Source organism: Lissotriton vulgaris, chromosome 6 (genome assembly GCF_964263255.1).
Source record: "Lissotriton vulgaris chromosome 6, aLisVul1.2, whole genome shotgun sequence".
Classification (NCBI taxonomy): domain Eukaryota; kingdom Metazoa; phylum Chordata; class Amphibia; order Caudata; family Salamandridae; genus Lissotriton; species Lissotriton vulgaris.
This window is the reverse complement of record NC_141694.1, coordinates 1,254,484,064-1,254,498,688: the sequence shown is the minus strand read 5'-3', so window position 1 is coordinate 1,254,498,688 and position 14,625 is coordinate 1,254,484,064. Positions and strand designations below refer to the sequence as shown.

The following is a 14,625-nucleotide window of genomic DNA, read 5'->3' as shown; positions in this document are numbered from 1 at the left end:
CGGAGGTGTATTGCTTTCACTTTCGGTTTCCTTCCCTTTGTTCCTGTCTCCTCCTACTCTGCCTCGCCTGCTGCCCTCTCGATCTCAACGATCCTCCGCTGGACTGGCAAGGAGGCCGCTACACCTCTGCTTCATTGGCGCATCGGAGTTTCGAGACTTTTCTACCTGTTCATCACCTCCTTTGGCTAGCCGCCCAACTCTGGAGGCGAGATGGCGACGAAAGTGGAGGCCGAAAGACGCCGGAAAGCTGCGACCCGGGGGGGATCGATCCAAACGAACATGATCGAACGCTATACCCAGCCGAGAGGCTCCCCCGGGACCGTATGCATGGGTGCTGAAGGACTTCAAACGGACACATCGTCCACGTCGGAAGTATCGCTCCAAGACCTAATGGCTGCCATCACTGGACTTAAGGCCGACATGGGCCAACAGTTTGAGGCCGTGGTGACCAAAATTGACACGGTGGCGGTGGATGTGACTCTGATCCGAGCCGACCTGGCCAAAACGAATGAGCGGGTGAAGGCACTGGATCTTAAAACGTCGAGCCTGGTGACCGACATGGCTGAGGCGCAGTCCGAAATTGGCAATCTGCGTGCATCGCACGACTTGCTGCTCAAGCGGATGGAGGACTATGATAACAGGGCCAGGCGGAACAACATACGCCTGGTCGGAGTTCCGGAAGGCGATGGTTCGGTAGCGACCGATCTGCTGGTCGAGGAACTGATAGTCGCCCACCTGGCCCCGGCAGGGCTTAGTAAGTTCTTTGCCGTTGAGCGCGCCTATCGTTTCCCCGGAGGTCAAGCGAAGCTGGGGAATCCGCCGAGGCCTATCATTGCCAAGCTTTTTCATTACCGGGACAGGGATGCTATCCTCCAGGCCGCCCGTAAGCATGGTCCCCTGAAGTATGACAATAACTCTATCTCCATATATCCCGACTTCACTCCTCAAGTGCAGCGGCAAAGATCTGGTTTCCTCGGAGTGAAGCGTCGCCTAAGGGACCGGGGACTGAAATACGCCATGCTGTTTCCGGCCCGGCTCCGGATTGAATATCGGGAACGTGCCTATTTCTTTGATCAACCTGAACGTGCTGCCGACTGGTTGGACTCGTTGCCGGCAGATGACTGTGGGAGCGGAGGCCCTGGTGGCGCGGAGGGTGGTGCAGAGGCCCAGGAGTAACAGATGCCCTGGAGGTTCCGATTGAGACTATGCAACGTACTGTACATATTGACTTATTTTCTGATGACCCTGCCCGTGGCGGTGCGGTAACGGGTGATTTCTCCCTTCCTCCTCGGGGGGTTCTTTGTGTAGAAGTATGGGGCGACAGGCACACTGCAGTTGGGGGTGGCTTTTTAGTCAGCAGGGGTGCAGGGAGGGGGGTGTTGTAACGGGTTTGGGTTCTGGGGTTGGTGTTTGGGGACTGGTTTGTGTTTCGTTTCATTTGTTCTGTTCTCTGTTTCATGGTATTTCATTTCTTGCAATGATTGTTCACAGTGGGTCCTGCTGGGGGGTGGGTGTGGAATGCTTCTGCCATAATGGGGGGGGGTGAACTGCGGATTCTTTCCTGGAACGTGAATGGTCTGGGGGATAGAATTAAGCGGGGCATTGTACTGCAATTTTTGAGGCGCCACGCCCCTGATGTTGTGTTCCTTCAAGAGACCCACTTGATTGGTAACGCTTGCAAGGCATTAGACCGCCGGGGTTATCGACTGGTTGCACATGCGGGTTTCACTTCGGGTTCCCGGGGTGTGGGTATTATGGTAAAGTCTTCCCTTGCTCTTGCTATTGATGATGTTATCCTTGATGAGCGTGGGCGGTATGCTGCTGTTTCGGGGAGGTGGGAGGGTAAGCAGGTCGTGTTTGTTGTTGTCTATATCCCCCCGGGACTGCAGGCTACCACTTATGCTGATTTAGGTAGGACTCTTCTTGGGCTGCCTGACGGCCTGTTGGTCCTGGGCGGGGACTTCAATTCTGTCATGTCCGGCGACTGCGACCGACTACCCCCTAGAGTAGTACCACAGTCCCAGATGTGGCTCAGTGAAATGGCTGACACTTTTGGCTTAGTAGATGTCTGGCGCTCACTACATCCCACGCTCCAACAATACACTTTTCATTCTGGCGCGCACGGCAGCCTCTCCCGTATTGACTATCTTTTTATGTTAGCCTCCACTTTGTCCACTGTTCGTGAGGTTCGGCACCTTCCCCGGGGTATCTCGGACCACTCCCCCCTGTTGATCACGATTTCTGTGGGTGGTCGGCATGGTAACAGAGTCCCCCCGATTCCCCCCTGGCATTTTAAAAATCCCCGGCTCCGCTCGGAATTGATTAAAGCAATAGATTGCTATTTTTCTGAGAACCTGGGCTCTGTCACTTCCCCCACTGTTCTCTGGGAGGCCTTCAAGACGGTTATTCGGGGTTCCGCCCTGTCACTCATTGCTACTGAGCGTAGGGTGAAGAGGGAGGCTGTTGTGGCTCTTGAAACTGAAATCACTGCGCTTGAAAGTGAGTTGGGTGGGAATGACACGCCTGCACTGTTGCATGAATTGGAACTGAAACAAGCAGACTATAAGGCCTGTGTCACGGATGCTGCTAAATTGATGCGGTCTAATCAACTTGGTCGACTGTATGATGTGGGTGACAAGGCTAGCAAGCTTCTTGCATGGCTGGATAGAACTGAGCGTGCGAGTCGTGTTGTTCCCTCCATTGTTCGTGATTCTGGTGTTACTCTCGGATCCGGGTGAGGTTGTCGAGTGTTTTGTTGACCACTTTCGTATGGTTTATACGCCTGTTAGTGATCGAGATGAGGCCGACTCCAGATTTCTCCTGCGTGACATTGCTCTGCCTACCGTGTCTGATGAGGACTGCCTCGCTTTGGAGGCCCCCTTTACTGTCGACGAGATTGCCCTCGCAATCCGTTCCCTTCGCTCGGGTAAGGCAATGGGCCCTAACGGACTCCCCATTGAACTCTATAAACTTTGCCCTGACAAGATGGCCGCTCATCTTCGTCACATGTTTCTTGAGGCGGTTGAGACCGGATGCCTCCCCCTTGAGCAGCGCCTTGCTACCATAGTGGTCATTTATAAGGATGGCAAACCTCGTGACCGCTGTGCCTCGTACCGCCCCATCTCCCTCCTTAATGCGGAACCCAAAATCCTTGCTAAGGTGCTGGCCAATCGGATGCTTGCTGTTATCTGCGACTTGATCCATCCGGATCAATCCGGGTTCATCCCTCACAGGAACACTGCTCTTAATTTACGTAGGCTCCACAGTGTCCTCGCGAGAGCCTCTACTCTCGCCGAGCCAGCAGTGATCGCCTCCCTTGACGCCACGATGGCATTTGACACCATTGAATGGCCTTATCTATGGGCAGTCCTCGCCAAATTTGGCTTTGGCCCTACCTTCATCGCCTGGGTCAAGCTTCTCTATGAACAGCCGCTAGCTCAGGTCGCTGTGAACGGGAGGTGCTCAGACCCATTCCCTTTGGGCCGTGGCACACGTCAAGGATGTCCCCTTTCTCCGCTTTTGTTCGCTTTGGCACTCGAACCTCTAGCCGCGTGGCTCCGGTGGGAACCCTCGATCAAAGGGATCCGATGGTCCCCTGACCTCGAGGATCGTGTTTCCTTGTATGCGGACGACATCCTCCTTTATCTTACTTCCCCTCAGAAGTCACTCAATGTCCTCTTCGACGTCCTTACGTCCTTCGGTAAGAACTCGGGGCTGGTCATTAATTGGACCAAGTCCTGTGTCTACGCCATAGCTGGTACTCTACCGCCTCTCCCCCGTAGATTTCCCATCCTGGTAGCTACTGACGGTTTTAAGTACCTGGGGGTCCATGTATCCATGATCTCTTCGGTCCGCTATGAGCGGAACTTGTATGCTCCGCTCCGCAGGCTGAAGCAGGATGTTCGGCGATGGCGCGAACTGCCCTTATCCCCATTGGGCCGGGCGGCGCTCTTTAAGATGATGTCGCTTCCCCGCTTCCTCTATGCCCTGCAAAATTTCTTCGACCCCGTTCCAGCCCGCTATTTCCATGAAGTCGAAAGTTTACAGCGGCAACTTATCTGGGATGGCCGTGCCCGGATTGCCTTATCTAAGCTCACACTCTCCTGGTACGATGGGGGTATTGCGCTACCGGATATTAGACGGTACTACTGGGCCTCGCACCTGAGCGCCATCAACCATGCGACATATTCTCCGGAGCCAGCCCCCGCCTTTGCTTTGGATAAGCTGTTGTTGCCCGGCGGCAACTTTAATAGGGCGCTATACTCTAAAGCCCCCTTTCGACTCCTTACGGGCCCAACGAAATGTGCAGTGCGGGCATGGCGGGATGCTACGGTGGCCACGGGCTGGGGTGGCAGACTGACACGTATGACGCCACTATACGACTCGGAGCGACTGGGCAACCTGTGGAAGACGAAGGGGTTTGAGAAATGGGACATGATTGGGATTAGTACTGTGGGGGACCTTTGGACACGTGGCGCGGTTAAGTCCTTTGAATCACTAAAGCTGGAGTACCGGCTCGACGATAAGGAGTACTTCCGTTATATGCAGGTCAGACATGCCTTGTCTTCTGTCTTCCCCTCCGGTACTGATGTTCCGCAGTCCTCCCCTTTGGAGGATCGAGTTTTAGATGGCCATGTCCCAGACAGTACTATCTCCTTAATTTATAAAAAGCTCATCCATAACAGAGCTGACCAGCTCGAGAAGCTCCGGGCTTCCTGGACTGCTGACGGACTTGAATTGGACGACGAGGACTGGCAGTCCGCCGTGTCCTCCCCCAAGGAGGTGGCTATTCCGGCACGACTTCGCTTTGTCCAATTGAAAATCCTCCATCGCGTGTATCTTACTGGAGTGCGTTTGGTGCGAATGGGTCTGATTGCTGACGGACGCTGCAGGCGTGGGTGTGGGATGGATGGTACTTTTCTTCATGTTCTGTGGGAATGTCCAGTGATTGTAGCGTACTGGTCGAGGGTGCATGAAGTTATGAGTCGTGTCACGGGGGTTCCCTTGCTTCCTGAGGCGCGTCGTTGTCTGTTGAATGTGTGGGAACCGTCTGACTGCACTGCTGCCCAGACGCTTTGGGTCACCCTGGGCAATATGATCGCGAAGAGGGATATCGCACAGCTCTGGGGCTCCCCTAGGCCGCCAGTGCTCAGTGCCTGGAAAGAAAACATGGACTGGTCCATGTTTCGAGAGAAGACGGTTTATGAGGCCCGGGGGCGCCCTGGGAAGTGGTCCAGAGTTTGGACTCCCTGGAACACTTATCGTGGAGACATCTGTTCTCCTCCACTTGACTACGAAGTCCCTCTCCCCTCCTCTCCGTGATTTCCGTTCCTCTCCTCCACTCACCAACTGCTCTGCTCTCTTATGCGCGCCACCCCCCCCTACACTCGCTTTTTCTCCTACATCCATTCCCCTCCTCCCACCTCCAGCAACCCTTGCCACCATGATACCATGTGTTTGTTTGTTTGTGTTCAGTTCAACAAAAACATAAAATTAAACCTCTCTTATCCTGATTTGTATGATACTTCGCTCTTGCCGATAATGTTGATTTGATAGATTGCGCCAGCAACGTTCTGCCTGATATAACATTTTGTGCTCAACAAGTTTTTGTCATAGCGGCCGGCCCGGTGGGGTTGTAGGCAGACGCTGTGTATCGTGCACTTGTAAATAAAGGTTTTCAAAAAAAAAAAAAAATAAATAAATAAATAATGTAATCACTGTTGGGTAAAATCCTTTGAAGGGTGAGGCAGTAAGATAAGACAATGTATGATAGAGCAGATTGTTTAGCCAGTTATAGAGAGGGACAGGTGGCAAGAAATGACTGTTTTTTTTACTACGTATTCATAGAAACCAAAAAATAAAATGTTCTGAGGCAAAGGAAATACTCAAAAACATGGTGAAGGAAATGTCTAAACACATGGTGGCCTTTGGTGCCCCATCTTACCCTTTCGCCAGAATAAGGTAGGAGGCTTCGGCTCCCTCTAATTATTGTGTCTGCCGGAAACCACTGTGGCTGCTGTAAAGGTAAAAATTGCTTTAGGCAAAACATACTTTAAGGCTAACTTTCACTTTCCACACCAAACTCCACCTCCATGACTACAATGAAAGACTCTCATCAAACTTTTCATTGGCACCGAGGTTTAAGTAGGACCATGATCACACACAGTTTGTTGCCAGCAACCTTGTTTCTAGGAAATCATGCGAAGTAGGAGATGACAATATTATTTTGCTGTAAAGTCATATCTTTAGCCATGGTACCCTTAAGGGTTTAAAGGCTTTAAAGATATGTGTCAGAGCAGTGTATTTGGCTAGTTTGCCTATAAACATTCCATGAGTATAAATAGACTGCATGAAGTATTTTTCTGGCAGACAAATAATACACGCAAATATGTTTAAAGAGAAATAACAGCAAGGATGCATGTTCACCTTGTTAGGATGTAAGGAAGTGGACAAGTTCATAGCCAATGGAAAGAGGTGAATCTTAGTAAAATATACTAATTCAAAACAACAAACGTAAACTCATAAGATTAATGAAAGTTACATAATTTTGCAGAGAAAGGTGAGGATTATCGTTACATGTGCAAGTGATGTTTTCCTAAACATCAGCCTGGCTATGCAGTCTGTGCTATTTATTGGTACTACACTGATACATCCTTATTATTTTGTGTAATTGCGCTCTGATCTCACTGCCCATAGGCATGTGTTCACTAATGATGAAGAGTGTCCTAAGAGTTCTCATCTAGAGCTGATTGTAAGGTATTATCCACTATTGCCAACTGCAAAGTGTGTTATGATTAGTTAATACCATGTGCTGAGAGCATAACCCATTAATTCACTACCATGTATGTGAGGGGATATGACAAGAAGAACAGGCAATTAAGAGCTTTTTCTACTGAGCATGTGGAAAATACATCTATTAACACCCCTATAGGAAGGCCAAAAAGCCGATTGCAACTGCTGGCTCCCAGACCTTCACTGAACCCGGAACACAGGCAAAAAAGAATACTTAGTGTGATCATTCTACTGCCTTGGACTAGCTGAGCCAGTTTCACGATTCCAGAGATCATTCTAATAAGTATATTAATCAAAAAATGGCCATACTTTGGAACAATAGCTGAAGATGAAAACCTAGAGAATTTAATACCACGCACAGAAAATTTATTTTTGGTATTGTTTATTTCTAAGAATGCTCTTTCACTGGCTGTACTAACAAATAAAAACAACAAACCTTCATACATGGTACACAAAAATCTTTATTTCGATGTTCCTCAAATTAGCTAGACATAGATTCCCTTCAAATGTGTTGCCATGAACAACAGGCAGTCACTCCATACTGCCTCTCCGCATCAATCAATCAGTAAATTTGTTTAGCACTTCTTGACACGCGTGAGGGGGTATACACCCGTTACAACGCATCTTTTACTCCGCACTACCATTACAAAGCGACTTTTACTCCGCATACCATTACAACGCATTGCGCTGGGGGGCGCTCTAGGATAGGGAATAAGTATAATTTACTATCCAACACCTTCCCTAGGGTCCACGGGGACTGGAGTTAGAATAGTAAATTATACTTACCACTATCCAGCACCCCAAAGCGCTATGCGTTGTAATGGTATGCGTTGTAAATACCGCGTTGTAACGGTATGCGGAGTAAAAGTATGCGGAGTAACATGGTACATCCACGTGAGGGTATACAGCCGATGGCAGGGTCCAGTTGATTAGCCAAATAGTCAGGTTTTCAGGAACTTTCAGAACTCAGGAAAAGATAGGGAGGTCCTGTGGTTCTGGGGGTTCTGAACCTGTGTTTCAAATGTCATGATTCTGTTATGAATTTGGTATCAGTGAACCGCAAATAATGAATGCGTTATTCATGAGCATTTTCATCATGTTACACCAATGGATTCACTGTGCATTTGAAGGTTTTGCATTGAACACTTGGGTTTCATCTTGTAAATAGCAGCCATGTTATTTCATTGCCCTTACAGTAGGCTTTCCCCATGGCAGAGCAAGCATTTAAAGGACATAACCTTAGCATGGGTTTGTGCTGACTTCTGCATGACCTGACGACAGCTGACCCTGTTGCTTGAGGCTAACCTCCCAAGCCAGTTCCTTGTTCAGCAGCTGGCGCAATAAAGTTCAAAGAGCAGGACATGTCCGACCTTTTATGGCACCATTCCCACCGCTTCTATCTCCGTCCCATCTGTTGCTGCCTTTCCTTTACAACATGTTCATTGATCTGGGTTGAAGGTTTTATGGTGGGTTTGTCCGGCCTGATGGAACAGGAAACCAAGCATGTGTGCAATCCTTTTTTTAGCCTGGACTTATCTTGAAAGTGATGCTTTGTATGCACGTCCTGGGAATTTCCAACATAATGCACTTCAAAGCAGGAATGTGTGCTTAAGGCGAAATATTCTGTATAAAAGTCCTGTGCGAAGGCCATGCAGCAGACTCTCTCATCCAGTTGCTTTAAGAGTGGCTGGGCGACGGAGCCTCACAATTAATGATAATAAAGATGTCTTTTCATATTTCAGATTCTGTGTTGATTTCTTTGCCACTCTTGAATGGACTACTTATTGGTAAGACCCCTGAGAAGGAGTATTGTAAATATTTGGTTCTTCAGTTGGCGCAACCAACAGGGGCTTCATCATGAAGTGACAACCTGGAGGAGAGATTTTTCAGAGAATAGAATTATGCTGGGGAAGGCAAGACAGGAATCTACTAAAAGAGGTACTCTGTGCACGGAGGTTCTGGGGGATTCTCTGTCTTTGCGGCCTGGCATATTTTTGATTTTTCTGACTTAAAACTCTCCAAAAGATGTCACTCCTGACTGAGCAACCCTTTTTGTGTAAGTTTTTTTTAAAGAGACTGTTAGTGCAGTTAGAAATTGGCAGTTAGAATTTGGACACCTATTTGTTTGGTACAGCTTTGATAAAGTATATGTGGGTCGCTCCCATAGTCCTTAGTTGTTGACGCTTTTGCTAGTGTTTTTGTCGGTGACACTTTGCTAGCGTTTTTGTTGTTGTTGTGTTATTTGACGCCTGCAGACGCCAAAAACCGAGGTTATTTGTTCTTTGCAGGGACTTGGTAAATCCCGTAACCCTTGAAGTTTGATGCTGGATTAGTGAGCTATAAGATGCCTGATCTTAGCGAATTCGAAGCTTTGTATTGGCCAACTTTGTATACGTTTGAATTAACCGGTTTATCTAAATAGGTTAGATTTACAAACATATTTCTTCCTTGGTGATTTTGTATGCGCAGGGAATTAAAATATGTAATAATACATAATAAGGATGCTTTACTCTGTATAATTTTATGAATGGATATGCAGAACGATTTTTGGTGTTCTGCCAGCTGCAGCTAGTGAATTGAGTGTATTTTTGGTTTTTACACTGTTGAGCAGTGTTTCTTGTAAATATGACTTACAGCTACGTATAGTCCGGACTGTCCTGTTTTCGTCCTGAGTGTTGATTTGTGGGTTTAAATGTGTGTTTGAATGCGTGGTTAAAATGTGTGTTTACATGTCTATTTTGTTTGTGAGTTTTGTTGTACATTGCGACGACGCGATTTACAAGAAATGGTTGGAGAGCGCTGCATTGTGTGTCCTAAATGTTTTCAACACTTTCTGTTTATGTCTGAGATGAGCACAATGTGTGTGGTTCACATTTAATGGATATAAATAAGGCCCCAGCCAAAAAAAAGAAATTGCATGTTTTTGCAGAAATAAATACATTTACAGCGTTTTCACTTACATGCACTGTATTAAATGTTCACAGGCAAAACGTTTTTAGCTGCAGTATATTTGAATAGGAATGTTTTTTCAGCCAGCAATTTTTTTGTAGTTCAACACGGGTGGAATTTTGCATGACGGCCCTTTTACATGACAGAGGCCCTAAAATTGACGCAGAATGTGACGCTTTTTAAATTAGGCATATGCGCTAAGGTTTGTGAGTTAATGCATCTCAATAAGAGGCAAGGGATGTAGCGGGCTCTTATATGTAAAAACAATCACAAAGAGAAATAATTGGGTTTTATTAGAAGACAAAAATTATTAATTATGGAAAAATAATTCATAAAAATTAGTGCTACCAAAATCGTTTTTTAATATTCATAAAGCGTAACACTCATGCTATGACCTCTTAGCATTAAAATGTGATTTGCGTTATGTTGCATCACTTAAATGACAAGAATTCATTTGTATAAATTCGCTTGCCATAGGCGCAAGCAAGCTCATTTTTATAACATATAAATTATTATTTTCAGATACCTGACTCTTGGATTATGTAATAGACTTTCTAGTAATCCATATTCTGCAAGGAAATTGTAAAAAATTCATTTTGTAATGCCCAAAATCAGAAAGTCGATTGCACGGGCTGCTAAAAGTGAGGTTTCTGGTTTCACTTGGTAACATGAAGGACCTTGATTTAAATGGGGAGATGAAAAGGGGTTTCTTTAAACATCATGTTAAATGCTTGGCAGGACTGCTACAATGTTTGCTAGCTGTGTTTTATTTTACAGAAAACGAAATGATGCATCCAGTTTTAGATAAAAATAACATGCAGCCTTTTTCACACAATTTTGAAGGTTATAGGTTACAGGCCTACGTTCAATACAGATTTGCTCATTAACAGTTAAGTAATAAACAGTTATTTTTTGTGTATGTTGCAATGTTTTTTTTTGTGTTGTGTATTTGTTTGTTTTTGCCAACAGATTATTCATGGATTATTCTAAGGAAGAGAAGACACGTGAGTTTGGCTAGTTGACAAAAGATGTGTTTTTGCGTCATTTCTTTAACAAAAAAAATGTACATGTTTCTGTTTGAGGTATTTACAGCTGTCATGACATATTATATTTGACAATGGACCGACAACTGCGTTGTGCTCAATGTCAAACTGAGGGTGTAGAGTTTGTATGGAGTTTGGACCTGACAATTTAGACAGGCCCAAATATTGGGTTTTTGGCTGCAGGTTTAAAGTGCATAAAATACACATGCCATGGTGCTGCATTTTTGTATGTTTTGTTCATGTTGTTACCATCACAAGTTCTCCTGTGTTCTGAAGAGGTTCATATGACGATATGTACCGCTACACAATTATTGGATGAATTTGGTATAATGATAAATTTCACAGATATGGTTTGCATACTGTGAGGAATAATGGCAGCACTTTTACCAGTGCATGCCTACCTTTGGCTATACATTTGGCTGTATTGAAAATAAATAACTAAACAAATATAACAGGTTCAAAGTGTATCACCTGATGTTACGTACTGCACATTCCCTTAAAGGAATAGGCAGCCCTAAATTGTTATGTATCCTTGATTGGACCTAAGGATAGAATTATAGATCTGTGACTCACGGTGACCTAATTTTTATATTGCGTTATTTAATCATGTTTTGTTTCTCAAATAGCATATGGCTTTTGTCCCCTTGAAAGGAAACCAGGTTTAATTTTTTTCCTCTCCCTGAAGAGAGAACAGGAACATAGAATTAGAATTTGTGTAACTTTGGTCTTTTGTGTATTCCCCGTTCTCTTGGTGCTGTGTCACATGTCTGAGGCACCCAAGCAAACTCTTGTTCTTGCTATAGATTTTTCTTCTGCTGTTTCGCCCCTGACCAATGTCGCATTATGCTTAGTTATTAGTCATTTTAGTTGTGTCCTAATTCCATTTTCCCTTTTCCCATATTCCTTTCATCAGTCAGCCCATTTATCATTATGGGTGTATTGTTTATGTGTACACTTCTAGACCGTAGTTATGTACTAGGGACCCCCCATGTTATGTAAAATGTTTTTTTCCCCCCATGTCAGGTAAAATGTTTTTTCAGACTGACTGTCAAGGTAGTGATAGGCTGGTTCCAATGTCTATTTTTAATTTTTCAGCTTTCTTGTGTTCCTGCTGCTTTAATTTTTGGTGGGATTAGATGTGTTCTAAACATGCAAATACCAGGACTTTCTAGTGTTTGTTCTTTGTCTTCACATTTGATCATTAGCCTTTTGTATTGCATAGTGCACTTAATGCACATTTTTAAAGGGACTTTTTCTTCATGTCTTTGATAATGTGAATGATGTTATCTTTCTATTCGAGATGTTCTAGATAAGGAATTTAGGAACACCTAGGCTTAGTCATTGAGGGAACACATGTATTTACCCCATTAGACAATGCCACTGTGTGAGGAAATTCATCTTGATAGAATTCCTGTGTAGCTATAGATGACAGAGAATAATGAAAAGAACATAACTGAAGATTCTAAAGATACTGTTTTGCCCTTTTTGCCTTTGCTCTTGTATTTTATGCCCATGACACATTGTCACTCCCTTGCAGATTGCAGGTCACCTGCTTGCCAGTCCTTTTGTTAAAACACATGAATTGCTTTTGTGCTTGATTTGAAGGAAACTAACAATTGTGTTACACATCCTGCATCACTAGGGTCCTGCTGAATCTTCCAGAGTCAAAGGAAGAGTGATTCCCTGCAGACCTGTGATCAACACTAAGCTCACACCCCATCAGTGACCGCTCTAAGATGAACAGATTTCCTGGCTCTACACTTCTTGCAAACAAGGAAGTCGCGAAGCGGGACAATGATCATCAGCGCGATCTCAGCAGTACCTCCAAAGCAAGGCAGTTGATTTGCGAAAGGCGTTGCAGAAGAAAGGAGGAGCTGATTCGTTTATTTGTTGTTTGGGCTCTGTACCTGTTATGTGCTGGTAAACCTCTGTCAGTGTACATTCCCTTGAGCCATTGGCCCGAGTTTTGGCCACATTCACGCTTTTGCTTTGCACCAGTGGAACGGCAGTGCCCCCGAGCATCCACGTTTAGAAAAAGGCACTACATTCTGGTGCCCAGGAGAGAGCAGCTTGAGCGTCCTCTGACACTAAATAATGAGTGTTGGAGCCTGAAAGCGCTGCTGATTTTGCTGGTCGTTTTTAAATAGTGCTTGGATCTGCACGAGATGCTTTGTGCCCTTGATCAATAAACAGCACATCATTTGTAGTGTCTGCCACAAGAAGAGACACTGGTGCATTGTTTTGAAACACTGAGACTTTCGAGTGAGCTGTGAGTGTTTTCCCCGAGCGGCACTCCAACTAAACAGTATTGTCTCCTCATGAAAGGCCTGACTTGAAGAGGCCCAACGCGAAGTACACTGGAAGCGGATCTGATGGACTTTGGGTATTTTTTGTGAGCTTATATAGACTTGAAGTTTGGAAAATAATTTTTGCTGCTTTGCTGGCATTGTTTTAAAGTATTTCTGTTTAGTAAAAGCAGAATAAAGTCCACTCTCTGTGGAACAGTATCCCTTTTTCATCTGAGAGCATTGATCAGGAACACTATTGTTTCACTTAAACATATAATGAATTACTTAAATGCGTAGGAAGCAATATAAAACGTTATTAGAAAATTCTATGATTTGCTTTCTGCTTAGGACTGTGCAAGTATTACGCATTTGACCTTTTGTTGTTCTTTTTCTCTTGCTGAATTGTATTATGTTTTTTGTTAAATTTTTGATTGGTTACCATTTGCCAGTTGCAGGGTCACGTAGGAGTACAAACGGTTCAGTTTGTGACCTGAGTAGTGGCAGTAGGCCTGCAGGACCTGCAGTGTCCCTATGACCTGCTAATAATCACAGCTGATGTACTCTACCAAGATTGCGTGAGCGACATTAGAAAATGGAGATTGTATTGAGGAATGACGATAAAAAGCAAGAGATGAAAAACAGACATTACAGAATATTGTTCTCTAAGTGCGGTATAGTTCTATCTATTTTAATACTTTAATGTATTTTATTGGCTACTATATTTTGGTATGTTTCCCCCTACACTATTGACGTCTGCACCAACTTCCCAACATACTCTTTCTGTTTCTTCACATGAGCTTCATATTTTACCTGAACATGAACTGGTTAGGTCAGAGTTTACTGATAATTTCTTTGGTACAGTATTTACATCAACACCAGCGAGTGATGAAATATAGACATGGTCTCAGAATTAGCATGAGTATAGGTTATTGCCTATGTAAGGGCAAAAGGATGCTCTGTGGTTCTGGGGGTTCTGAACCTGTGCTTCAAATGTCATGATTCTGTTATGAATTTGGTATCAGTGAACCGCAAATAATGAATGCGTTATTCATGAGCATTTTCATCATGTTACACCAATGGATTCACTGTGCATTTGAAGGTTTTGCATTGAACACTTGGGTTTCATCTTGTAAATAGCAGCCATGTTATTTCATTGCCCTTACAGTAGGCTTTCCCCATGGCAGAGCAAGCATTTAAAGGACATAACCTTAGCATGGGTTTGTGCTGACTTCTGCATGACCTGACGACAGCTGACCCTGTTGCTTGAGGCTAACCTCCCAAGCCAGTTCCTTGTTCAGCAGCTGGCGCAATAAAGTTCAAAGAGCAGGACATGTCCGACCTTTTATGGCACCATTCCCACCGCTTCTATCTCCGTCCCATCTGTTGCTGCCTTTCCTTTACAACATGTTCATTGATCTGGGTTGAAGGTTTTATGGTGGGTTTGTCCGGCCTGATGGAACAGGAAACCAAGCATGTGTGCAATCCTTTTTTTAGCCTGGACTTATCTTGAAAGTGATGCTTTGTATGCACGTCCTGGGAATTTCCAACATAAT

The 14,625-nt window shown here is 44.9% G+C and overlaps 1 protein-coding gene across 1 annotated transcript in view; it reads right to left on the bottom strand.

Moving 5' to 3' along the window:
* LOC147708715 (uncharacterized) overlaps positions 1–14,625 on the bottom strand; it is a 251,516-nt gene that overhangs the window by 69,422 nt on the left and 167,469 nt on the right. The window contains exon 14 of the mRNA XM_086925765.1: positions 5,945–6,016. Within this exon, the coding sequence (XP_086781891.1) occupies positions 5,945–6,016 (72 nt within the window). The remainder of the gene's footprint in view (positions 1–5,944; positions 6,017–14,625) is intronic.